The 27343-nt window shown below is 46.5% G+C and overlaps 1 protein-coding gene across 1 annotated transcript in view; it reads left to right on the forward strand.

Moving 5' to 3' along the window:
• Positions 1–27343, forward strand: part of NOTCH1 (notch receptor 1) — a 461593-nt gene that overhangs the window by 343900 nt on the left and 90350 nt on the right. Inside the window, exons 4-5 of the mRNA XM_060250659.1 lie at positions 15669–15931; positions 16992–17330. Of these exons, the coding sequence (XP_060106642.1) occupies positions 15669–15931; positions 16992–17330 (602 nt within the window). The remainder of the gene's footprint in view (positions 1–15668; positions 15932–16991; positions 17331–27343) is intronic.

Genomic DNA, 27343 nt, shown 5'->3' on the forward strand with positions numbered 1-27343 from the left:
TGATAGTATTAATTTGGGAATAGTTCATACTATGGTGCAGATGTGAATGAATGAACTTTATTACAGTCATAGACCAATATAAAAACTGCGACACATCATATAAAACCCTCTTAAAATACCTAAGATAGTATAAAATACCCTTCTAAAAAAACATAAAATACTTGAACATTTCCCCACCTATACAATCCAAGATAACTAAAATATAATTTAACCGATTTTAAAATTCAAGTCAGTTCCAATTTATATAAATCCTTTAAATCAGAGTATATAAAAACATTTATAAACTAAAATTCCAAGAGGTCATACAAGACATGCAGTTTCTTGTTTCTTAGTATGGAACTTCACAAGATAATGGCAAAATTTGGCTACCTGTCTAGAGATAGTTGGACTTGCATCCACCAAAAGTTTCTCCAAACATGCCTCATCCGCGTCTGCCATTGGTTTAACTACAAACGGGGAAACAAACCTATCCCTCTGTACTTGGTGGAAAGGGCATCGAAAAAACATATGGGTCATCGACTCCACCTCTCCCATAACACAAGGACAGCGTCGGTCTTCATACGGGACTTTTCTATATTTCCCTTCTAGCACCTTTGAGGGCATGGCTGCACATCGAGCCAACGTAAAGGCTCTTCTGTGGGCTGGTACCTCCAAATAAAAAAAGTACTTGGCCGTCCTCATAACATATTTGGTCTCAGTAGCTGCTAAAAAAGAGGGGGCCTGTTCTAGATCCCTTTGTCTCTCTATATCGCAGATTCTTTGTTTGATAATACTTTTTGCTTTGGCATAGCTCTGCGCCAAGAGGTTTTCAAGTGAGAATCCTATACTTTCTAAGTTGCTTCTGACCAATTGCAGCCACCTTGGCCTATAGGGGTCTTGAGTTATTAAAGGGAAGAGGCCTTTTTTGTTTTTATGGATCCTTAGCCATTGATATGCCGAAGATAACATAATTCTGGCCTCAATTCTCATTTGCCCAGTTTCTAAACGCAAAAGGGCATTTGACACACCTGGCGGAAGCTGCAAAACGTTACGAAGAAATTTAGATTGCACTTTCTCGAGAGCCTTCAGTTTTTTAGCCGAAATGCCCAGGTTAATACCATAGAGCAATTGTGTTAACACTTTGTATTGGAACAGTTTCAGTGCTGCCGGAACATAGAAGGCCCCCTTAGAGCGAAAAAATCTCAGGATAGCGTACATTGTTTTCTCAGCTTTCTCCACCCTCATATTACAATGTTCAGTATAGGCACCTGTATTCTGAATTACCATTCCCAAATAAGTAAATTTTGTTACTTGTTCTATTTTTTTCCCTTTCATAGTCCAATACCTCTTCTTGGCTTTTTTGCCAAATGCCATCACTTTTGTTTTTTCAAAGTTTATTACCAACCGTTCATTTTCGCAGTACTTAACAAAGCTGTCTAATGCTCTCCGCAACCCAATAGGTGTTCTAGATAACAGTACCACATCGTCTGCATATAGCAGTACTGAAAGATGGCGAAGAGCTTTCTCTGGTGCAGATGTAAAAAAGAGATTTAAGATTTCTGGACAACTTAAAGCCAAGGAAAAAAAACTGGGGGTCTTCCATTCAAAAATAGATATTCTGGGAATGTTGAAGTATATTCAATACTTTCTTGTTAACCCTAAACTTGTTTTACTGCTTTAACAGGCTGAATAGCCACGTAACTTTGTTAGGATGTAAAATTGTATAGATGTAAAAATTAGAAAGCAGCATTGTGGTTATACTCACTGTTAGAGCTGAAAACTGCCACGCCATGTGTCACCTTAGCACATATAACTTGGTTTTTTACCAGTAGTATAGTAAAAGTAGAAGATAGAAAACACAAATGTAAAGAAAAAGTGTATAACCTGCATGAAAACAGCCCCATATAGTTATTTGAGAGCTGTCATCATACGTGAATATTGAACATTGATGACGACACTGGGCTCTTCCACTGTGTGAGTGTGTGTGTGTGAGAGAGAGAGTGAAGTGCCATCAAATCCCAGCTCACTTGCAGCAGCTCCAGGCAAGGGAGAAGTAGAAGGGTTTGCTGTTGCCATCCTCTGCAGACTCTTCCTTGCTGGTCTCCCTTCCAACTACCAATCCTGCTTAGCTTCCAACTGATGGTGACTTCAGCAAGGGAGAAGCAGAGGTGGTCTGCCATTGCCTTCCTCTGCAGAGTTTTCCTTTCCGGTCTTCCTTCCAGGTACAGACCCCGCTTAGCTTTTGAGATCTGAGGAGATTGGGCTATACCAGGCCACCTTCTCATAATGTATTACAGCATTAATTGTGGGCAAAATTAGTTGTGCAGAAAATGAACATAACTTTGAAAGTATGCTTATCTTCAGTATACACACAAATTATTGTCATTATTGTCACATGAGGCTGGCACCCCTAGTTCCATGTTGCTGCACCTGAACCAGCCCCCCTTGACAGCTGCAGGACTGAACTTGGCCCAGGAGACAGTCTTACAGAAAAGCCCCATGATGCATTTTGAGTAACACCTTGTCTTTTGCAAAGAAAAAAGCATTTTCTTTCTTCCAAAAATTAAAATATTCCATAGGAACTTAAAGCTTTAAAAGCCTAGAGGTTTCTGTTTCTTTACCCAGGCCTGTATAACTCTTAGTTAATCAATCAATTCATTTATTACAGCAAAAGCCAGCCGTGTAGATAAAAGCAAGTTACAGTATATCTTCAGTTACAAAGGATAATCCTTTGTAGTGCAAATATACATTGCAGGACAGAGAGTTGCCTTGTTAACCAAGGTGTCTTGCCCTCAGTTCAGTGATTTCTTAGAACAGCTTGGAACTTTCACACATGCGGAGAATTACATGTGTGCTCATTGTGGATACAGGGTGCTGTGGGCTGTTTAACTGATTTGGAAGTGATACCATGATGCTTTGCATCCTCCCCCACCCGCTAACTGGCTGGCTGTAGATACTGAACAGTTGAATGGGTGGCAGTGCTGAGGGGTTCATGCCCAAGGAAGAGATTTATTTCCTTTTAAAATGAATATTCGATGTTTTATATTACTTTAGATTGATTAAAAATTTATGGATTGACCAATCCCTGCCATAGCAGGGCTCTGGGCAATGTACAACATATTTAAAAACAATTACAGCAAAAACATAGTTTAAAAGCATACAAGAGATTAGAACATTGTAAAAACAGATGGCAAATGATATTTCTATCCGAAGTGCAGACTGCTGGCTACTTTGGGAACAGGGGGTGGAGGGGGTGAGCAAGCTGAAGCAAATAAACAGAACAGCAGTTCGAAATGGAACTGTTGCTTTACAGGCTCTGCAGAATTGCATAAGATCCCACAGAGCCCTGATGGAGTTTGGCAGAGTTCCACCAGGTTGGGGCCAGGACCAAGAAGGCCCCGTCCATCACTGAGGACAGCTGTGCATCTTTAGGGCCAGGGACTGCTAACAAGTTACTGTCCTGAGAGTGCAATGCCCTCCTGTGGACAACACTAGAGGAGACAAATTGGTCTCTGACCACTCAAGGCCTTACAAGTCGATACCAAAACCTTGAACTTGACTTGGTCCTCCACTGGGAGCCAATGCAGCTGGTGCAGTGCAGGTCATATATGTGCTCTCTGTGATGTTCCTGTCAGGACTCACACTGCTGCATTCCGGATCAGCTGGAGTTCCTGGGTCAGCCTCAGGGGCTGGCCAGAGTAGAGGGAGTTACAGTAGTCCAGCCTGGAGGTGACCGTTGCATGGATAAGTGTGGCTAGGTTGGAGTGCGATAGAAAAGGTGCCAGTTGCCAAGCCTGGCACAGATGAAAAAACGCCAGTTGGGCATATGAGTGACTTGTGCCTCTATACTCAAGGAAGCACCAAGATCACACCCAAACTCTTAACTGATGTGAAGTATAAAAAGAAATTGCAGCAAATGTTACTCCACTTTAGAGCCAAACTCCCAGAGTCTCTGGGGGGCTCCCTGATTTGGAAACCAGATGTACAACTGGCCCTAAAGTAGGCACAGCCTTCCCTCCCTCCCACTGAACTGCAGCTAGGGGAGGGGGCCAGATGCTTCTCTGATCACAAATGCTTACCCCTGCTTTGAGTGCCAGTCAAGAAAAAAGGCAGACATGAAACAGGTAACCCTCCAGAGGACTAAATGTAATTGAAAGAGGAGTTTTTTTGAAAGAGAAAGTTACCCCCATGCACGCACCATCCATATCAGGCTTCCTTGCCTCTTGGGTCGAATTGTATATCTGGAGTGCCAGCCATGGACTCCCAACATGGGTGTATTGGAGTGGGTCCAAGAGTAGGGCTTTCCCCCCCATCCCGCTTCCTTGATGGAGGTCTGAAGAGGAACTCCTGATATTTGTGTGGTGCATTTTGAGGAAATACTTGTGGAAAGATTATGGTTTTTAAAAATATACAAAAGAAAGTATGTAAATTGGGCATGAATGGTGTCACAATAGGACAAGCAGTATATTTGGATATTAAATTTAAAACTGAAAACACTGAACTCTTCAACAGTGTATTAAGCATATTAATTGTGGATAAAATTAGTTGCATTTAAACAATAAAGCTATGGAAATGTTGTATGTGGTATCCTTCCTAGAAGTCTGGGAATATCTTAATGTTCTGTGGCTTTAGAGCTCTGCTAATAGGAAATCAAGCAGACTCAGTCAGAGTACCTGGGGCAGACAGCAATGATTTTTGTTGTTGTTCCCAACCAACTCTCTCTGTCTTTGCTGGAGAAATCTTATTCTGGTTCCATAGGAAGCCCCCCCCCCCCTTTTACTCCTTAAAGCCAAATGGTGTTGCCTCTTTCTCTTTGTAGCTCTTTCCAGGGCAGCAGATGATAAAGGGGCACTTTCTTTGTTGACTTTAGCATCCTGCTTCAAACTTTGAGCCCTGGCATCCAGTGGGAATGTATCAATCATTAAGCCCTAAAGATGGGGGCTGGGTGGCTGGTCCATTAAACAGCACCTGGAGTACGGAAGGGATTTGTAATCTCCAGCAGGTGATACCTGTGCTCAGAAGGACCTGGAGAATGCAGGGGAGGGCTCCTGTCAGCTGCCAAATTGAAAAGTGACTCACCTGGTGGGGTGTTACAGCAGCAGAGTGTGAAGCTCCTGAGGGAACTCCCCATTGAATTAATGCAGAGACTATGTGTGTGTGGGGGGGGGAGTGTCATTAAATTCTGTGACCTTGTTTTTGCCAGACTTTCCCACAAGCACTTTACCCTGGGGAAGCAGATGGTGCAGCTGGTTATGATTCCAGCAGACCAAGGGCAGGGCAGTGTCAGCTTTACATGGGGAATGCAGAGACCCATGGAAGAAGATGACTGCAGATTTATACCCTGCCATTCTCTCTGGATCAGAGCCTCAGAGCGGTTTACAGTCCCCTTCCCCCACAACAGACACCCTGTGAGATAGATGGGACTGAGAGAGCTCTCACAGCAACTGCCCTTCCAAGGAAGATTCCTACGAGAGCGATTGCTGACCCAAGGCCATTCCAGCAGCTGCAAGTGGAAGAGTGAGGAATCAAACCCAGTTCATCCAGGAAAGAGTCCATGCACTTAACCACTATACCAAACTGGCTCACCAAACTGCTCATACATGCAGGTCATCATTTGCTGTGCATACCTTCAGTGCTCAGTATGTGGGCAGTTTCCCCACACCAGCTGATACTCAAAGGATTCCTTCCCCAATCATTCATAATGACAATAGCACAGATATAACCTGCATCACATTAAAAGAAAGAGTGGATCATAATAAAGCTTCTTCAATGTGAAACCAGAAATGTCAGAACTGGTTTGGTATAGTGGTTAAGTCTGCGGACTCTTATCTTGGAGAACCGGGTTTGATTCCCCCCTCCTCCACTTGCACCTGCTGGAATGGCCGTGGGTCAGCCATAGCTCTGGCAGAGGTTGTCCTTGAAAGGGCAGCTGCTGTGAGAGTCCTCTCAGCCCCACCCACCTCACAGGGTGTCTGTTGTGGGGAGGGAAGATAAAGGAGATTGTGAGCCACTCTGAGATTTGGAGTGGATGGTGGAATATAAATCCAATATCATCTTCTCTTCTGTAATTGGAACCAGTCAGATGGCATAAATTGTTGATGAAAGAAGAAATCTTTCATTAAAATTAGAGGTTTTGGGAAAATCTGTTAGCCTTTGTTAGTTGTTGATGATTGGGGATATAGAGCAGTGACTCGGTCTCTCATTTCAGATTCTCTCTCACTTTCCAGACTTATTACTAATGCCTTTCTCTGAGGTGCGTCTCAACACTGAGGCCTCTGGAAGTGGCCCAGAAAGAAAAGAGAAGAGTTGTTGTCAGCCTTCTCTCCTTCACCCCACCCCAGACTGATTTGTCTGCTTTCTGCTGCCCCACAGAGAGCTGCTGGGTCCTGCATCCAGTTGACGTCAGTCTCCTCTTAGTCTTACAGGCTTTAATTTTTGTTTTACTTTATTTTGAGGAAGAGAAAAGGGAGGCAGAAGAATGGGGAGGGACAGCAACATATTTGTGTGGCATCTGTCCCTGGTGTGGCAGATGGTAGCTGGTGGCTCTGAAAAGAAAAGCGGCACACATGAATTAATCTTGGGTGAAAGGTCAAGGAAACATCTGCCTTGGGATGTGTTCAGGGACAGCATTTCTATAGAGGGAGAGACAAAACCTGTTGCTGACAGGGTGGCAGAAAGAGTGGAAATCCTGAAGCTGCTTAAACCCAAGCCAGCAGGAGGGGTCTGTCTGGTCAAGGCATCTCAGCCTTTGGCATGAGATTGTCAGTAATCTCGGGTTTCTTTTAGTCCAGGAGCTCTCAAATAGTACAGGCCTGAGTGGCTGGGCAAGACACTAATAGGATTTGGGGGGTCTAAACTGCCTCAGTCATGTACTTGTATCCACAGAGAAAGCTTTGACTCTCAAGTGCTCCTGGACTAGAGTCTAGCTACTGTGCTGCGGTTCAGCATGGCTCCCCTCCTGCTGCAACTAGGTCCAGACAATGGCTCAGCAAGCACTGCTTCTCCTTTGTGTGAAAGGATACTGGGATGCCCATCATGTGTGTGAGAAGTCAGCCAGAGGAAGTGGTGATAGGCTGAAGGGGTGCAGCCAGCAGTCTGGCTCACGAGAAGGAGGGCTGCAGATATGGTGTTCCAGCGAAGCCACCAGGGACTTTGGGGTGGTCTGACAGGGCCTCATCCTGCTCTTAAGAAAGTTTCACATGTGGGCAAGCAAAATGTTGTGATTCGTGGAGAATTTTGGGAAATTTTGAAGCCACAGAAGGAAAAAATTATTACCTTTTTTTTAAAAAATGCAGATTTTTGTGGGAAAATTGGAATATATACAATGCTAATTTTGGACAACATAAAATACATTCATTTGTAATCTGTTTTGCATATAAAATTACACTAATTTGTGGAATTTAAAAATATAAGGAACTTTATTTTCTTTAAGTATTTCCAATGTTAGAGAAAGAGTTGCATCTTGCTGCTTTCCCACCCAATCAGGGTCTACAAGGCAATGAACAAAAAATCTTAAAACATTTAAACAATTAAAAATGCAGTTGAAATTATAAAATCCAATTAAAAATGCAGAAACAACACTAGAAGGGCCCAATACCTGTTATCGCTACCATAGAACCTGTATCTTCTGTAACAGTGAAAACACCAAAATATTTAATAATCATTAAACACGTTATGGCATATTAATTGTTGCCAAAATTACTTACATTTAAACAGAAAAACTTGAAAAATGTGTATATGTCACAATATAAGTTTAAAAAAAAAAAAAAGCCCTGTGGACATGGGGGGCTGCTGTAGTGCAGAGAGCCTGGAACCACCCCCACCCCTGGCTAAATTTGCCTGTAGTGATTTTGACTGGTGGCCTTAAACCCACCCAGCATGCCTTAGGATTCTATTTATTTATCTTATTGGATTTATATCCTGCCCTCCCTGCCGAAGCAGGCTCATTTGCTCACTTTTAACAACCCAGTTGTATTTGCAGGCTCAGGCAGGCAAGTTAGGTTAGGTTTGCTGAGGCCCTGAAGGAGAAGATGATACTGGATTTATATCCTGCCCTCCACTCCGAGTCTCAGAGGGCTCTCACAGCAGCTGCCCTTTCAAGGACAACTCCTGCCAGAGCTCTGGCTGACCCAAGGCCATTCCAGCAGGTGCAAGTGGAGGAGTGGGGAATCAAACCCGGTTCTCTCAGATAAGAGTCTGCACACTTAACCACTACAGTAAACTGGCTCTCCTGGTTGCCAGTCTCAGCTGGTGGCTGCATGGGACTACCTTAAGGAAGTTGCTCAGCCTGCAGTCTCTGTCAACAATACTGAGATTATGTGATACTTCTTAACATGTTCAGAGTTTTTATTATTACAGTCATGTGACTTCCAGTGTGTTGCTTTCTACTCACAATTCTTCATTTCTAGTATGGGGGTTATCTAAATATATTTGTCACCTTTGCAAAATAACGTGCGTGCAAAATATGCTCTAAGTTTATGTCCTATTTAACAGCAGAATGGGGCAGGGCCATGGGCCAAGTCTTTCAGACACCACCTGCTCATGAGATGGGCTGGCATGAGCCTCTGAGCCTGTCTAGTGTTACTTTGGTGGGTCAGCCCCCCTTTGACAAAGTCTCCTGCTTGCACCCCTGCCATGAATTCTCGCCCACATTTGACTCCACCTCATCTGCAGCAGCCCTGCCCCACCCTTATTGCCAAACATAGGCATCTCCCCGAGTCACATCTTGAATAAATCCTATGTAACATAAAGACTTTGGATTTGCTTAATTTGAATACTCTTTGAAGTCTCCCTGCACTTAGTGGGCAGCTCTCCTGTGTCATAGATGCCATAAATAAATGTGTGTAGCATTTTTGATAGTGTAAAGCCATCTTAGCCAGACTCCTTCAGTTTTTCTGAGCTGGGTGCTGAGCATGGAAATTGGCAGCAAAATCCTTTGGTGTGCATTGAGACTTGACTTGTGGTTTTTTTTTTTTAAGGGAATGGAATAACTCCAGCAATTGGAGAGAGTTTGGTTTTCTTTCTGGTCTGCTTTTCTGACAGCCCTATTCATGGTAATTAAGTTTTCCAGTTGTGTGTCTGTTCATCAGTCAGCCTCACATGCTAAGGTTGCTGAACCCACATGCTCCTACATGTCCAGTTAACTGCTTGGGCCTGGCTGAAGTCTTTTAAGTCTGGCCACAGGGCTCTTCCTTTTCTGCTAAACTGATAGTCAGACGAAAGGGCTGCCTTGCTGGGATAGCGCATGTGAATCCTCATGCTTCTGCACTTCATCTCTACTGGGACATCCATCTGCAGCAGAGGCACTTTTTGTGGGGGTCGTAGGGCATGAGTCAGCTGCTGGCAAAGGTGCCTCTCTCCATAACTTGAAAAGGAAAGAAGATTAATTTGCAGCTGTAAAGAGCAGTCTCATCAGTGCCCTTTCAGCAACCATATTTTTAAGTTTTTCCCTTCATGAGGGAAGAAGTTGACCAAGTGCTTCAGTTAGTGAGTCTCTCTCATTCAGCATCCCCCCTCTCAATTAAAGAGAATGTTTGGGAATTGTGGGAGAGGGGCTACCATTTAATCCCTTAACAAGCCTTCTCCTCAGTACTCAGCCACCATTTTATTCTGATTGCTGCTGTGGATGCAGCAGCCTTTGCTAAGACAAGGGAGGGGCCACTGCCCCCCCCCCCAAAACACTAGAAGGCTTTTTCAGGTTTAAATAAATCAGTAATAGCTTCATATTATAGTGCTGTAACAGTGTATTGCAGCATTATGCTAGTTACCAGTGTTCATCACACAAAGAACAAGAGTAAGGCTGGTTGTGGAGTTACAAAGAGAAAGGCGCAGCTAATGTTGTTCCCACAAGGACTACAAGGTGCCCTTAACAGAAATTGAGGAGGAGGAGAAGGAGATTGGATATATATCCCACCTTTCTGTTATGTACGCTAAGTTAATGCCTAAACTGAAGCAAACATCCATTGCAGGCCGGGATCCTGATGCCCACATTCTGATTGGCTGTTCTGCTAGAATCAGCCAATCAGGAAGTGAGGCATTTTGGAGGGAAACCCAAATGAAGGATCCTAGAGGGCACAGTGGAATTGGTGGGTGCCTGCCTGAAGGGGTGTGGTTTTCTATGTTCTGACTGTATTTATTCGTTCACTTCCTTTTTGCAGTTGGTGACTGCTTCTCAATAAACGCGTTTTTGCTTACAAAGAGCCCACTTTTAATACCTTCACTACTCAAAGGATTCTCAGAGCAGTTTACAATTTCCTTCCCCTCCTCATAACAAACACCCTGTTGAGATAGGTGGGGCTGAGAGAGCTCTGATCTTGAGTGGAACAGCTCTGTGAGAACTTGTGACTGACTCAAGATCACATCAGCAACTGTATGTAGATGAATCAAACCCGGTTCTCCCAGATTAGAGTAGATGCACTTAACCGCTACACCAAACTGGCTCTTAGTACATTGCTGCAATAGATTTTTAGTGTTAAACAGTATAGCTATTCCCAATCCAGAAAAATGTCTAGGAAAAAACCCTTCTGTGGTGGAGGAAAATGACAACTGCAGGAACAGAGGGAAAATAGTGCTGATATGGGCAGGCCCTGAAAAATGGGCTCCTTCCTGTCCATGTGACATTCAAAAGCACTTTGATTTGTCTTCCAAACAGACCATATTAAATCATGTTTGCTTACCACAGCAAAGGGGGGAGAACATGGAAGTACGAAAGATCGGAGGGCAATATCATGTGGATGCTACTGAAAGGAAGTCGTCAGAGTGAAAGGTCCATGTGGAAACAGTCTTGAATGTTGGAAGAGATTCTCAGCTTCTTTCGATTGGAAGACCTGACAGGCAGTTCTTGGATGAATTGGTGGGTGGTATTTGATGGCCAATATTCACAAAACCATGTATGTGGGATTGCTGTGCAATGCTAGCATCCCACTGCATCGTCCTGAGCTGCCCCTGCCTATGCCAGCCTCCTGGAGGGGCCTTCTTCAGCAGCCAGACATTTCTGTAGGGCCCCATCATGCTCCATAGGCAGCCACTGAAGGGGGGGAGCTGAGTCTTCCCTTGCCTCCACGTCCCAGCTTTGCATGTTGGAAGCCACCTGAAAGCTTTTTCAGCATCTTTTTCCTGCTCTTTCAAAGAGGAGGGAGCTACTGCAGAATACGCAGGCAGCCAGAACAGGATGCCTTGAATGCTCCTCTGTGCCAGGAGGGAGGGAAAGGGTTCCTTAATACAGCAGGCTTCCCCTGTGCCAGCTGAATTCCCCTGGAGAGAGCAGGGTGGGCTGGCTGCCCCTCCCTCTCTCCACTTGCTCCCCAGCCAGCATGGGAAGCTTGTGGGGAGGGGGGCTCCTGGCAGCTGCTACCCTCTAATTAATATGCACACCTGCTCCCCACACCCTTTTGTCTGCCCAGCAGATGCCCTAGTTTTGTTGTTTTGCCCGTTTTTCTTTTTGCTTGGTCTGGATCAGGCCACCTCATTAACTTGAAAGATCCTCCAGCCCTGGCAGATTCTCATCCAAGGCCTGAACAGTGAGACTGGGTGTTAGAAGTGGGGGTGGCTCTGTGTGTGTGTTGATGTGTCTCTTTCCTGCCCAGCTCGCTTCTCTGCCTTTGTGGCTGAAGAGGAAGTTTGGTCCTTAATAGCCCTTCAGATCTGCTGGCCTCACTGACTTCCTTCCGGCCATTTTCCCTCTTAGTGGCTACTTCGTATACCCTTTGGTCCTGCTTGATTTCAGCTCAGTTGCTTATAAAGCCCACTGGAGTCCTCCCAGTCCGGGACACAGAGCAGCCCAAACAAAGCCCTTGGAAGGGATCTGGAAGGAAGAGTGAGGGAAGCAGCCCGCTGGGTTGCTTTGCATGGGCTGGGTGAGGCTGCAAGAATTCAGTGCAGTGAGATTTTTGTACTGTTGGGAGAGGGCCAGTATGGAGGGACAGAATCACACACTCTGTGGCACCAAGCCTGTCCAGGCTATCCAATGGACGCTTGACAGAAAACTGCCAGCAACCCTGCAGCTCTTCAGAGAATCACTGAATGGAAAATCTGGAAGGGCCTAAAGACCCCGCCCCCCTCCGCACCATGCAGGATGATGTACAGCATCCCTGAAATCTCCGCCTAAACACCACCGAGGGGGAGAGAGCCCACCACAACCCTGCCGACACATTTCACTACTGAACTGCCCTCAATGTTACAGTTTTCCGTGATATTAACAAGAGCATCTAGATGTGCTTAGAAAAACATTCTCTGTGAAGAGATCCTGGACTGGCAGTCCAACTTCGCTGTGTAGATATGTACATTTTCCAGAGATTTTAGGTCCACAGGAGGAAAAAAATGCCATAAGAAACTGAAAGTGCATGTTTGGATTTTATAAGCTGTCTTTGGGAGAAGCTGAATAAGAACCAAAAGATGGGATTGAAATAAATAGACTTTGAGTTTATTAAAAAAAACAAAAACCCTAACAACTTAGAATGTAAGGGAAAGTAGAAATTTGTGCAATAGATATTGGTTTCATTCCATTTATATTCCACCCTTCCTGCAAGCAAGCTCAGGGTGGATCACAAAAGGGCTAATACTGTACTAGGGCTAGTATGGTCAAAAGAAGCTGGAGTGGTTGTTAGGGAGAGCTGTTGTGATTGTGGCCAGAATGGAGGGACGGGAGCTAGAGGAGTGGGACGCTATCTGGGAGCTTGGAATGAAAGGCTGCTTGAGTAGGGTGAGGCCATGTGCAGTTGACTGGACTTGAGAGTGAGGGTTCAGCTGGTGGAAAGGTGGCTAGCCACCTGCTCCAGAATGCATGCCAAATGCATTTCACTGCTGCTGGATACCTCCCAAGCAGAGGAACAGCCATCTTGGTCTGCAGCTGCAGCAAAAATAAACAAGACTGTAGCAATGTCACCTTTAAAGTCTTCTGCATTAGCTTAACTGGAGTAAAGCATACTCCTTCAACTGTGTGTAGTGGGACCTCACAAGGCAGATATGCAGGGGCTCTAGCCCCCTCTATTTCCACTGGATTAAAAATCGGTTGCTACTTGAGGTACCCCAAGCCTCCTGTTTATTTCTTCAAAAAGTGCACTAGGTGTTAATTTAGGCAGAAAGAGAACCTGCTGGTTGCCCATTTTGCTGCATCTTCCAAAGTGGTGAAGGCCTTCATCTTGAAATAGCTCTAAAACAGAGGTACGTAGGATACCAGAACCCAGTTAGGTGATGTGGCTGGCAAGACTGTGCCCTCTTTAATAGATTGAATTAAGCAATGTGTTCCACCCTACACACAAAATCTTGGGGCGGGGGGGTCATGTTAGAGAATGAGGTTTTTCTTCTCCCAGCTTGTGTAGTAACTCCTCCCCCCCTTTTTCTTTCTTCCTTTCTCTCAGACCCTTTTGGCTTCTAGTAACATATGGTGGGCCATCTGATAGATGAGGCTGGCTTTTAAAACAGTAGATGAAGAAAAGCAGCCTTAAAGTCCCTCATGCTGAGATAAGAGTCTGGATTGTGTAGGGGGGTTGGGGGGGGGGGCGGCAGGGGAAGCAGGCTAGATTTGCATTGCCCAGAATTTCTAAATTCAGACTGCTGTACATATAACTGGAAAACAGATTTTGTGCATGTAACCTGTGCTAATGGAAGACTCATTTTAAATGGGGGAGGGGCTTCAGGTGTCTTCATTTTCAGAATATTTTGTTGTTCAATTGGTTCTGATCAAATGTTACCCCTAGAGTGTCCTCCCTGTCAGGGAATGTGTAAGAGATTGGTAAGCTTTCCAGAATTGCATTGGGACTTCCCAGTTTTGGTTTTTTGTTTGTTTAAGAAACCGTATTTATATTATGTGCCAAGTGTCAGGTGCTATGCATGTTGCAACATTCTTTTCAAAAAGTTTGTGTGTGCATGAATGCATGTGGAGATGTATGAAAAAGAAACAGAAGAGCCATCTTGGTTGGGGTGGAAAGGCTTAGCAAAGAAAGGTTTAGCACCCATCTGGGATGTTGTCACCCCTAGAAGTGCAGCCCTCCAAGGGTGGCTCTCAGGTTTTTTCGCCAACCTCTGCTCTGCTTCCAGCATCATAGCATCTTGGAACTGCTGCATGTTTCAGTTGAATTAAGTAACATTTATTCAACTGTAGAGTTGTAGTGTAGAATTTCTGAAATCAGACTCGCTGCTTTCTTTTGAAATCACAGTAACAACAAAGGGGTTTTTCTTTCTTTCTTTGTTTCCTTTTTAAACTTCCCTGCCAGCAGTGATTCTAGTTAAGAGCAGAAAGCAAGAAGGTGGTTCTCATGAATGCCAAGAGGTTCTCTTTGTGATCTTGGTAGGGAGCCTTGCAGCAGGCCCTTGAAGCCTGGGCGTTTTATGGGGGGTTGAGCTCTGGGAAGTGTTGAGGCAGCTGGCTCTGGGGGATGGGGTGGTGCTTGTTTAAAAATTCTCACAAGCCAACAGCCTGGGCTCTTGACCTCCTGATTGTGATTCTTCAGTGCTTGTCTTCAGTTCATGTCTTCAGGGAGCCATGTATGTGTGTGTGTGTTCTGTTTGTGATGAGCACAGGGCCAGTCAAAGGCTTTGCTTGTTCCCTCCTTCATGAGCCCTGATAGACAGCTTCCAAAACTGGGTGATCTTCAGTCTTGTTCATCTTTTCTGCAATATTTGAATGGGGGCACCCAGCCAAGGGGGAGGAGCATGATTTGTCCCTGTCAGACTGGGGCTCTAGCCTGTGTTAGTACAGTTGGATGTTGCAGAAGTTGGATCTTGACAGAAGACTTCCAAAGCAAGGTTCTTCAGCCGTGTTCTGTACATGAACAGTGTCATTCCTGAGACTTATACTTGTCACAAGCATACAGACCTCTTTCCATGATGCCTGATTGCAGAGGTCTGTCCATGGCTAAATGGAGCCTCCATATTCCAAGGCAGCGCTTCTCTGAATGCCAGTTGCTGTGGGATAGATGGCAAGGGAGTTCTGTTGCCTCATGTGGGGGCAGGGTATTAATTGTCCAGTCTTGAAGAGAGAACAGTGGAGTAGATAGGCCTTTGTGGTCTGATCCCATGTGGATATTTTTATGTTGTTGAGAATGCACAGCTTTATGGGACATTTTCCTTTTGGATTGTTCTTTTTCCATATGTCCTATCAGTTTATTCAGTTGCTTTTGTTGTGTTGTTCTGTACTCAGGGCATTTTGGATGAGGCAGCTACAGATCCAAAACAAATATGTAAATATTCAGAAATACAGTGGCAGAATAATCTGTTCACATCAGGTTTTCTTCTTTTTTTTCCTGATCTGGGTGAAAGGAAGCCCTGGCTTTGGAGAGTGTTCCTGTCCCCCATCACTATGCATGCAAATATCTGCTAGCTGGGAAGTGTTGGGGGTGGTCAGGAAAAGGAAGGCCTTCTTAGGCCATACGCAGGCAAGCTGCTTCTCCCCCTTTTCGGCTCCCAACAGTCTGCCTGTACATCAGTGTGTGTGGACACAGGACCATCATCCTAAAGGTTTGTTTATTAGCAGGTGTGTAGGATAGATAGGTGGTTGCCCAAGGGCCTTGGGCCATGATGGTGAGCTTGGATGGCTGGTCCTTGGGCAAGGCACTCTTCTCAGAGCTTTGGTCCATAAAGGGCTGTTGGGAGGATGGCTGAAATCATTCTTGTGCAGTGCTTTGGCCCAGTACCCTGAAAGTGCTTGTGCTCCATGGCTGACCCCCTTCTGTGTCTCCTTCCATCTGCAGGTGCCCCAGTGCTTTTTTTGGCAACCGCTGCCAGCTGCTGAGCCCATGCCACAGCTCTCCCTGCAAGAATGCCGGCACCTGCCACACTGTCATCCGTGGTAATACTGTGGACTACACTTGCACATGCCGCTTGGGCTTCACTGACCGGCTTTGCCTGACTCCCGAGGAGAACGTCTGCCTCAGCAGCCCCTGCCGCAATGGAGGGACCTGCGAACTCCTCACGCTGACAGAGTACAAGTGCCGCTGCCCCCCAGGCTGGTCAGGTGAGGGAGGGACCACTGCAAGGGCTCAGCCACGGGCAATGGCAGCATCAAACCCATCCCTGGACCCTGTCTGCCCTGCCCTTTCCAGAGGGTGGTCTGTTTGAGCTTCTTCTCTGTTAAAGGCTTTAGGTCTTCTGGGGGTGGGATGTGGCCCTTGGGTCCTGAATCTGGGATGGTGACCGTGTTTGGTTCTGGCCACAGGAGGGGGGACCTACAGGAAAGAGAGCCAGTTTGGTGTAGTAGTTAAGTGTGCAGACTCTTATCTGGAAGAACCGGATTTGATTCCCCACTCCTCCACCTGCATCTGCTGGAATGGGTCAGCCATAGCTCTTGTAGGAGTCGTCCTTGAAAGGGCAGCTGCTGTAAGAGCTCTCTCAGCCCCACCCACCTCACAGAGTGTCCGTTGGGAGGTAAAGGAAATTGTGAGCCGCTCTGAGATTCAGAGTATAGGGCAGGATCATCATCATCTTCTTTTAATAGCAGGAAGCTAGATGGAGTCAGGTAACGTCCTGATCCTCTGTGGAGGTTTTCCAATCAGGCAGACGATTACACATGGTCACAGTTGCCTTCTGGCACTGTAAGTGGCTGACCAGGGCTCCAGAATAATTTGGACAGTGACCCCATGAGCCCCATGTGTGTGTTTGTGTGTGAGTATGTAGTTCTCCTGATTCACAGGGATGTGCCTTTCATTCAGTCAGGTAGCCATTTCAATGGTCAGTTGATTGTTGATGGACGGGGGAAAGCGGAGATCTTGAACTGCAGATCTCTCTAATCACTGTTTATCTGGTTCAAGATCGTTAACCACTTAAAATTATGAGATGTTTAGAAAAGGATGGGTAATCTGAAATTTGTGGTGCTGCATTTAAGTTCCTTGTCCAGTCTAGTATTTGCCAGAGGTGGGCTGGCTCTCACAAGAGTCTCTGGCCTGTTGATGTTGGAGACTGTCATGAAGGGAGTCAAGTGTGAATTTTCCTGGTCTGGCTGGGTCTGTGCCTCCCCACATTCCTTTGCAGTTGCAGATGGGCTGCTGACAACTACATTCTCTGTCTTTGGCTTCCAGGTAAGACCTGCCAGCAAGCAGATCCATGTGCCTCTAACCCCTGTGCCAATGGTGGGCAGTGTGTGCCTTTTGACTCGAGCTACGTGTGCAAGTGTACACTAGGCTTCCATGGAGCCAACTGCAAGGAAGATGTCAATGAGTGCAGCCGCACACCGCCCATTTGCAAGAATGGCGGGACCTGTGTCAATGAGATCGGCTCCTTCCATTGCTCCTGCAGGCAGGCTTATACAGGACAAACCTGTGAGCAGCTCTATGTGCCTTGCTATCCCTCCCCCTGCCAGAATGGGGGCACCTGTCGCCAAACAGGGGACACCGCCTATGAATGCACCTGCCTTCCAGGTACCTTCACTCCTCTTGCCTGGGTTGGCTTCTGTGCTTCTGGGTCAGCATGGGGATACATGGCTGTTGCTTCTGAGGCTCTCTCTTCTTGCCTGTCCAGGTGCCTAGCGATTGGGACAAAAGCTGGTTTCTGCACTTGTGTGCACTGAACAGCTAAAACTAGGCCAGCCCAGTCCTTTCAGACTAGATCAATTAGATGTAATGGTGGTTTCAGTTCTGCTAGGACAGTTAATTCCCCCGCCTCCACATGCACCCTTTCTAGCCACACCCACACATTGGATGCTGGAGGTCATTGGCAGTCTAGTCTAAGCGTCACTTATGACATCACTTCCCTGGTGGTACTTTGTAAATGAGTTCAGAAAACTTCTATTTAGAAGAAGCCTGTTGCAATTCTCTTGCAAGGATAAAGCACAAGAGTCCTAGAGAAAGTGAGGTGCTTGTCACCAGTGTCTGCAGAGTCCTGTGCTGCCCATGTCGGCGGATGCTTTTGAAGCCCAGTTGCAGAAATGTTATGCTAGAATGTTGCCTGGGTGTTTCAGTTGATGGTGCCTCTTTCCCGCCTCATTGGCTTTTCCACGGTCATGCTGGGATGAGAAACTTTCTCTCTCTCCTCTGTTGCTGAAAATACTCCAGTGTTAAACACATCTGCTGCCAGAGTTAGCGCAGAGTGGTTTTGTTGGCCCCGTCAAAGAGCCATCGTTTACAGTGGAAGGCCCTGCACGAGATGTTGACTCAATAAAGGAAGCCACAAGGGATCTCAATTTTCCAGACCTTCATGATGGAATGTTGTGGAGGACTCATTTATAGTGTCGCCATAAGTCGGAAGTGACTTGATTACACTTAACATACACATGCATACACCCAAACGCACAAATTGTACTATGTCCAGAACTGAAATGTCAGTGACATCCTTCCTCTGCTAGATATTTGCCCCATGCATTGTGTAGGAGGTTTCCCATGTAGCAACGGCTGTGTCTATCAGATGCTACCGCTGTGTGAAAAAGCCGAAGGAGATGCTCTTGTGGTAGTGACATAGGCAGAGCTATCAGCAGGCAGTCTGCTGAATTCTTCAGAGTAAGCTCTCCATTTTAATTTTCCGTTCCAGCTGCTGGCTAATCTGATCTAGGAGCCATATTGCTATCGTTTGTAACTCTGTTTGGAAAACAGTTGTGCCCCACCAACTGTTTAATCTTTTGGACAGGATAAAATGGGTAATTCAGCAGTAGCTGTCCACTCCTGTGTTGGTTCATTGGCTGCCTTTCATCTTTTCTAAAACAATTGGGGTTGCTCTTTTGGCATTGTCTTAACTTCTGGGGGTAACAAATGTCCCCCTTTCCCCTGTATTTCATCTGACCTAGGGCCAATAAATCCAGGTGACATTTTTCCTCGTAAGCAGGATTTCCTCCTTTTTTTCAAAACACACAGAGATAATATTTCATTGGAGTGTTTTTTTAATGCCCCCCTCCAAATTTCCTATGCAAAAAACTTGAAGTCCTAGGGGAAAAAACCTGCCTCTGAATTTGTGTTTGCGCGCACATGTGTGCTTGTCTTCACATCTCTGCTTTCCCCACAAAGTTCGTTAGTGAGGGCAGCCAAGGCCATTTCTATCCAAGCGGGCAACACTACCTGGCTGGATAGCAAACACTGACTGGGGGGGGGGGCACCTGGCAGGTCACCTGACAAAGGGTTCCTGGAGTTTTATGGGTAAAGTTCAGGCACAGCAGATGTCGTCTGGTGGTTTTCTTCTACACAGTCCTGAGGATTAGAGCAGAGTTGTTGTTTTTCAAAAGAGAAATTCCACCTCAGGCCTGTGACTCCCAGTGCTGGGAGACAGCATCTAGGGAAGGACTTGTGCTTCCATGCACTGTCTCTTTGGCCTTCCAGGAAAACTGGTTGGCCGCTGTGTGAGAGGATGCCGGACTCAGTGTGCCCTCCCTGGTCTGATCCAGCAGGGCTCTTCTCACGTTCCTCAGGTTGAAAGACCTGGGCAGTGCTTGGCATTTTGTCTGTTTTTCCCCGCTCAGCACATCTGCTGATGCTGCAGTTTGTAGTACATTTTTTGCAGCCCTGGCTAAGCACACTTGGAGGGCTGTTTCCAAGTTGCAAGACTCTGTGCCTCTGGGATTCTCATTTTGTTTGTTTTTATGCCACCTGTCCAGGAGCTTACCTGAGGTGGCTTACAAAATATTTTTTTAAAAAAACACAAATTAACTATAAATAAAAATTCATCATTAAAAATGACCATAAAAAGCAGACCACTGCCAGCTTGAAATTCATTCTCTCTCTCTCTCTCTCTGTAGTCCTAAACAGAGTACCATCCTTCTACACCCATTGAACGTAGTGGCTTAGAAGGCTTTAACTTTGTTGAGGGTTGTGCTTCCAGTGTTGCAATGCGGTGGGCCCGCCTAGGGGGGAATGATCATGGCTGCATGCTTCTGTGAAGTGAGGGAGGGTTTAAAGCCAGATCTTCCTTGTGGTCTCTGTGCTTCGCATCCATGGGGAGTAGGGTGCCTGCGCTGACTCTGATTGGTACATAATAAGCCTGGGATTTTCACGCCGACACCCCAGTGATCATGCACAGAAACCCCACCATGTGTGCTCACCAGGGCTGGCATGGACATCCTGCCCGTTCCTTTCAGACTGCTGCACAGATCAGTTGATCTTAACTCTGGTTGGTACAGTTCTCTCTTTGCCCGGTTGATCTTCTTCTTCTTATACAACTTCAGTTCCTCTTCGTCTTCATCTATAAAGTTAAAAAAAACCTCTGGCCTTTCTTATTTTTCACCCTTTGGGGCCTATTTCCCTCCCCACCTCCACCTGGGGGTTCTTCAAATGCTGCACCTCCACCAGACAGTCACACTCTGTGCCACCTCTGCCTCAGAGAAGCTCATTGCATCAACTTGTGTATGCACTGTACCCACTTCTCTAAGCAGATTAGAAAGACTAGAACAGCTCACCTTTCCACCACTCTGCTGGTATCCGCACTCTCTCCAAGCCGAATGGAGTCAACTTCATCAACACCAGCCAATGCCTCAACCCAGCCATCGCTATCAACATCAGCCGTGGTTTCGGAGGTAACCAAGGCTTGCAGAGCCAACCCTGTTCTGACACCGACCACCCACCCAAGTGAGTGGGCCCAACTACCATATCAGCTGCCAAGAAAAGCAGGGAGGATAGGGGGTCAAGAGGAGAGAAGACCAAAAGGCACAGGAAGGATAAGGAGAAACAACAGGAACATAACCATGCTAGTCATATTCCAACTCTTTTGCCAAAGCAACCAGTGCCAGACCCGCAATTATGCCTGTGATCCCTCCGATTCAAATCCTGACTTCAGTGATGCGTCGAGCTAGCCCCCCAGCACCAGACTCAATCCAATTGCTGCCCATTTAGCTTTCCAGCTCTGAACAACAGACTGCCTCTTCCCGATTGCGCTCACATTCACACAGCAATGGTGGTTGAGACCAAGACTGTCAAAGCCTGTGCCTGACAACCCACCCCATCAGGATTGGCCTGTCAACCTGTGTTGTGGACCCTCCACTCCGGCCTCCTCCCCTTCCTCTTCCACTGTCACCATGGTATCAGACTAACCTGATCTCTTTTTTTGAGAAAGTGACTACCTTGCTGGATCAGAGGAATGCTGTAGACATCGTTTATCTTAATTTTTTTTAAGATTAGGTAGCAGAGATCTCTCTCTCGGCTTGACTTCGCGAACGAAGATTTAAGAAGGGTGCAGTAGTCCACATCTGCTGCAGGCTCGCTGGTGGCTGACAAGACCAATGCGGGACAGGCAGGTCCGGCCACAGTGGCTGCAGGGAAAAGTCTGATTTGGGGTTGGTGCTGTAGCAGTGCGATTCTTCCTCAATCTCCTTTTGTCCTCAAGACCAGCTATGCGTGCGTTCTCAAAGGAAGAGACAGCCTGGTGGATGGTATGCCTCCATGCTTTGCGATCTGAGGCTAGGTCAGACCACTGGTGATGGTTGATGCGACAGGTGCCAAGGGATTTCTTCAAGGAGTCCTTGTACCTCTTCTTTGGTGCCCCTCTATTTCGATGGCCGGTGGAAAGTTCGCCATACAGAGCAATCTTGGGAAGGCGGTGGTTTTCCATCCTGGAAATATGCCCTGCCCAGCGCAGCTGCATCTTCAACAGCAGTGCCTCGATGCTTGTAACCTCTGCCCGCTTGAGGGACTTCAGTGTTGGTCACAAAGTCACTCCAGTGGATGTTGAGGATGGTGCGAAGGCAGCGCTGATGAAAGCGCTCAAGGAGTCGCAGGTGATGACGGTATAAAACCCACGATTCGGAGCCGTAGATGAGGGTTGTCATCACAACCGCTTTGTAAACATTGATCGTTGTGCCTTTTTTCAGATGCTTGTTGCTCCACACTCTTTTGTGCAGTCGGCCAAATGCACGGTTTGCCTTTGCCAGCCTGTTGTCAATCTCCTTGTCGATCTTGGCATCTGAGGAGATGATGCACCCCAGGTAGCTGAACTGCTGGACTGTCTTCAGAACTGATACACCCACAGTGATGCAGGGAGGGTGATAATCTTCCTGAGGTGCAGGTTGGTGGAGAACTTCTGTCTTCTTCAGACTAACTTCTAGGCCGAATAGCTTGGCAGCCTCTGCAAAGCAGGATGTCATATGCTGCAGAGCTGATACCGAGTGGGAGACGAGTGCAGCATCATCAGCAAATAGTAGCTCTCGGATAAGTTTTTCCATTGTCTTGGAGTGAGCCTTTAGTCGCCTCAGGTTGAACAGGCTGCCATCGGTGCGATAGCGGATGTAGACACCATCATCATCATCTAGATCTACTGAGGCTCTTTGAAGCAGAGATATAAACTTTTTAAAGGACACAGACAAACACAATTAAAGATTTTTTTAAAACTTAAAATAAAACATGCTTAAAATATTAACGCTTGTTGGTCTGAAAGATGCTTTCTATGTATCTCTCCCATGGGATCCAATGAACTGGACAAAGGAAGCTCCGGCTCCTTCCTTCCTTTCCCAGAGGGTCAGAAGAGGGAGGAGCCTCAGCCAATAGAAGGAAGAGAGACTTGGCTCAGTAGCTCTGCTGTGTGATTGAGAGAGCCTGGCAAAGCAAGCTCTCCCTCCTTCCTCCCCAAGGGAGGAGCCTCAGCCAATGGAGAAAGTACAGACTTGGCTCTGTAGCTCTTGAGCAATTGAGCAAGCCTTGCAAAGCAAGCTGTGATACAGAAGGAAGCAAGAGAGAGGGAGAAGGAACAGAGGACAACCAGTATCAGGGGAGGCCTGATAGAAGCCCTCCAGGGACCTGATTCGACCTCCAGGCCGCATGTTTGACACCCCTAGACTAGAGGCAATGCTTATTAAATTTGCAAATGATACTAAATTGGGTGGGGCTGCAAATACAGTAGAAGACAAACTAGATCCAGGGTGATTTTGACAGGCTGGAAAACTGGGCTAAAACATCACAGCTAAAATTGATCTCTGCTGTTGTTCTCCGTTGTCACACGCAGTTGTGTTCCACAGTGCTCCACCCGGACAGTAGGGCCTGTGTTGAAGACTTGCCCTTTGAAAGCGAGGGTTCCTTTAGCTCCACTACAGATGGAAGAGATGGATAACAGCATTAAAACATCATGGAACCTTGGTGTTTCATCTTCATCTCATTCCTCCAAAATGATCTTGGAACAAGCCGTGGTCTCTTAAACAACCCTTTCAAAGATGAGATAACTGAGCAGAACTGGAAGCCCCGTTCAGCTCAATCCCCCAATCAATCATCTTATGGTACCAAGTCAAAGTTTTTACCCCAAGATCTCAAGCCTCTCATCCCAAAAGGTCTCACACCCCTAAACAGGGCCTTTGACTTTCCCTTTAGGGCTTTCCACTCTCTCCACCCCCCCCCCCATTCTCTGGACCCACCCACCTTCACCCATACTTACCATCATGGAGGCTTATTACCTCAGACAAGTGCGTTCTCTCTATCATTGAAGAAGAAGACTGCAGATTTCTACCCCACCCTTCTCTCTGAATCAGACTCAGAGTGGCTTACAATCTTCCGTATCTTCTCCCCTCACAACAGACACCCTGTGAGGTGGGTGGGGCTGAGAGGACTCTTGCAGCAGCTGCACTTTCAAGGACAACTCCTGCGAGAACTATGAGGAGGGATACACGATAGAATTCATTCAGAACCCAGTAACACTGGTCTTTGTCAGGATGTCTCCATCGCTCATCCTTCTAGAAGAGGTGCAACCTCTCCATGACAAACAAGCCATCAAACCCATTCCAGCAAGATTCAGGGGCCATGAGTTTACTTCCTGCTTCCTAAAAAGGACCGTGCTGAGCAGACAGGTTAAAATGGATAAAAGGAAGTACTTCTTCACCCAAAGGGTGATTAACATGTGGAATTCACTGCCACAGGAGGCGGTGGCGGCCACAAGCATGGCCACCTTCAAGAGGGGTTTAGATAAAATATGGAGCAGAGGTCCGTCAGTGGCTATTAGCCACAGTGTGTGTGTGTGTGTAACATTTTTGGCCACTGCGTGACACAGTGTTGGACTGGATGGGCCATTGGCCTGATCCAACATGGCTTCTCTTATGTTCTCTATTCCATCCGCCCAGTCTGTTGGCCACCATCAGGACAGATGCCTCCCTTTGGGGATGGACTGCATGTATGAATTGGCTGCGGGGGGGGGGGGTGAAACCATGGCCAGCCTCATGCATGATGAATCACATAAACTTCCTGGAGCTTCTGGCCATCCATTATGCTCTCCGATCCTACCATAGATGTCTTTGCCACTCAGTTGTATCAAAAGTGTTATGCTCCAGGGAGGGATGCGGACCCAGCCTCTCTAGGGGACAGTCTGCTGTCCTCTCTAGGGGACAGTTCCTTTACCTGTAACCTTCATTGCCACTCATCACCAAGACTCTGAACAAACTGAAAGAGTGGCCTCACTGCATTCTGATGACTCTATGGTGGCCTCACCAGGACTCGTTTCCTCGGTTACTACAACAGGCCTGTGGATCTTTTCACTATTTACCTCCAAGCTCCAATCTTCTGCTTGCTTGGGGACGCCAGATTCTTCATCACGATGTGCCTCATCTCAAGTTGACTGCTTGGCAAATCAGCTTTTGAACTTTTCTTTGAGAGTGCAACAGGTGATGTTAAATAGCTGTAAGTTATCCACCTGCAAATCTTATACTTACAAATGGTCCAAGTTTGGTGATTATACAGCTCCCCTGTCAGTGCTTCCTCACCAAGCTGGTTTGGCAGTTGTGTTTGATTTTCTCCTGTTGTTAGTGGACTCTGGTCTCAAATATTCCTCTATCAGGGTCTGTTTTACAGCCATTTCCACCTATTGTGACCCTATTGATGAGTACTCTGTATTTATTCATCCAGATACGAAACGCTTCCTCAAGGGTCTAGTTTGTGTACTCTCTCTGAGTTGTCATCCTACATCTCCATGGGAGCTCCCACTGGCACTGGACAAGCTAATGGGGTGCCCCTTCGAACCTATGGCCATGTGCTCCCTCCACCTTTTATCATAGAAGACTGCATTTCTAGCAGCTATCACCTCGGCCTGGAGAGTAGGCAAAGTGAGTTGGGACTCACCTTATCTCGGTTTTCATGAGGATGGAGTATTGTTGGCCTCAGACATTTCATTTATCCTGAAGGCTGTTTCAGAGTTTCACATGTATTTACAGATTGTTCTACCTGCTTTCTTTCCGTTCCCCAAATCTGATGAGAAGAGATGTCTGCTCACTAGATATTAAAAGGGCCCTTGTTTTTTACTCAGACAAACTAAGACTAAGATCTCAGCTCAGAGACTCTCCAAGTGGCTCTCTGAAACTATTAAGTTGTGTTACCTCTTAGCCAAGAAGCCTTTACCTGTACCAATACATGGTCATTCCACTAGGGCTGTAGCCACCTCAACGACATCCCTTAAAGGTGCTTCATTGACTGAGGTTTGCAATGTGGCCACATGGGCCTCGCCTCATACCTTTATGAAGCACTGTGCCATGGACATGCATATGCACCAGGGAGCAAGGCTGGAACATCTAGTGCTACAGGCTGCTACTTCTGGATGGCCTCCAGCACCCATCTCCAGATAGGCTTTGCTTGCTAATCTCCCATGGGTGTGAAGCACAGACCACAATGAAGATAAACAGGTTGCTTACCTGTAACTGGTGATCTTTGAGTGGTCATCTGTGCATTCACACCTCCTGCCCTCCATCCCAACTTCTGTAGGTCCTCCTCTTTAGCTGGATCATACAGCGGTCGGAAGGAACTGTTGGGATGTCTGCGCAAGCTCTGGAGAGCATGCATGGTGGCGCTTCTGCACATACTTACTGGGGCCTCGGCACAAAAATCCTAGTCTTGCTGTGTACAGATTGAAGTCAGTTCAGGTGCCCTACTCCCCATGGGTGTAAACGCACAGACAACCACTCAAAGATCACTAGTTATAGGTAAGCAACCTGTTTTTCCATGATCAAAGCACTTCCGTGAGATCTGGCAGTGGGCCCAAAGATTTTTTGAGAGATTACAGTTTTTTGTATTATTGTTCCTCTGTGAACCAGCTTAAAGCAGGCCTAAGAAGAGGCAGTCCATACATTCTCTTAAATAGCTACCAGTTTGGTGTACTGATTAAGTGCACGGACTCTTATCTGGGAGAACCGGGCTTGATTCCCCACTCCTCCACTTGCAGCTGGAATGGCCTTCAGTCAGCCATAGCTCTCATAGGCGTTGTCTTTGAAAGGGCAGCTGCTGTAAGAGCTCTCTCAGTCCCACCTATCTCACAGGGTGGGGGGAGGTAAAGGAGATTGTAAGCTGCTCTGAGACTCAGATTCAGAGTGAAGGGCAGGATATAAATCCAATATCATCATCATCATCAAATTCAAGTGCCTTGAGGCCTGTCCTGAGAGGATCAGTTGACCCTGCTATGAGGAAGTGCCAGGCAGCTGATGTAGAGGGTTCATATCGCTTACTTCCTGTGCCCTGCCCTGTCATCTTCACAATACTTCGGTAGGACTGGATTTAAGTGTAATGCTGGCTGAGGCAAAAGATCTCCCTAGTTGGACTTGGTTCTGGGCTAGATGTTGCAGGCTACCTCACACAGGAAGCAGCTCAGTTTGAACCAGTTGATGAGATGTCTTTGGCCAGCGTCAGGGTCATATCCAGCCCGAGGTAGGTCAAGAAGGGAGGGGCAGAGACAGTGGCTTGCCAAAGGATGTCTAGTGAATTCAAGGCCAAGGCCACACATTTGTGGAAGTAGGTGGTTCTGGAACAGAGTGGTCTCAGCCAGTGTTCAACCCTTCTGTGCCACTTGTTTTTAACAATGTAGTGTAGTGGCTAGAGTATCAGACTAGGATCTGGGAGACCTGGGTTCAAAATCCCCACTCCTGCCATGGAAGCTGGTCAGTCAGTTTCTCTCAGCCTGACATTCCTTCACAGGATGGATGGACGTGGTGAAGACAAAATGGAGGCTATGAAAATGATCTAAGCCTCTATAGCCCTTCACTGGAGAGAAAGGCACAGGGCACAAAGTAAATAATAAATAAGCACACACCTCTTGGTACACATTTCCTTGTACCAGTTTAGCGCAAAGGCAGAGAGAGATGTGGAGGATTTGTCTTGTTGTTCTGTGGCTCTCAGAATGGGATTTCAAAACTTGCCCCTCTTTGTGAGGACCTGGATATGACTTAATTTTTTTTCTCTTTTGGCATGAAGACAGCTTAGTGAACACCTAGCATTTGTTACTCTATTTGCAAAAAATACCCAGTGCTATAACTGAGATAGGTGCAGGGTGGACACTGGCAACATGCTCAGAATTTGACTTTCCAAAAATCTCATCTTATAATAAAAATAAGAATAATTAATGGTATGCTTTGAAATTCTGACCAGCTGTCAGATTCTCAGCTAGAAGGTCTGACTGCTAGGCCTGGCCTAGTTGTGACCAAGCCAGATTTAGACAACTGGTGGCAGTGTGGAGTGAGCCCCCAACTATTGCAGTTTGAAATGTGGGTGGGAGATAAGCCCTTTTA

This window comes from Heteronotia binoei, chromosome 12, assembly GCF_032191835.1.
Source record: "Heteronotia binoei isolate CCM8104 ecotype False Entrance Well chromosome 12, APGP_CSIRO_Hbin_v1, whole genome shotgun sequence".
NCBI classification, from domain to species: domain Eukaryota; kingdom Metazoa; phylum Chordata; class Lepidosauria; order Squamata; family Gekkonidae; genus Heteronotia; species Heteronotia binoei.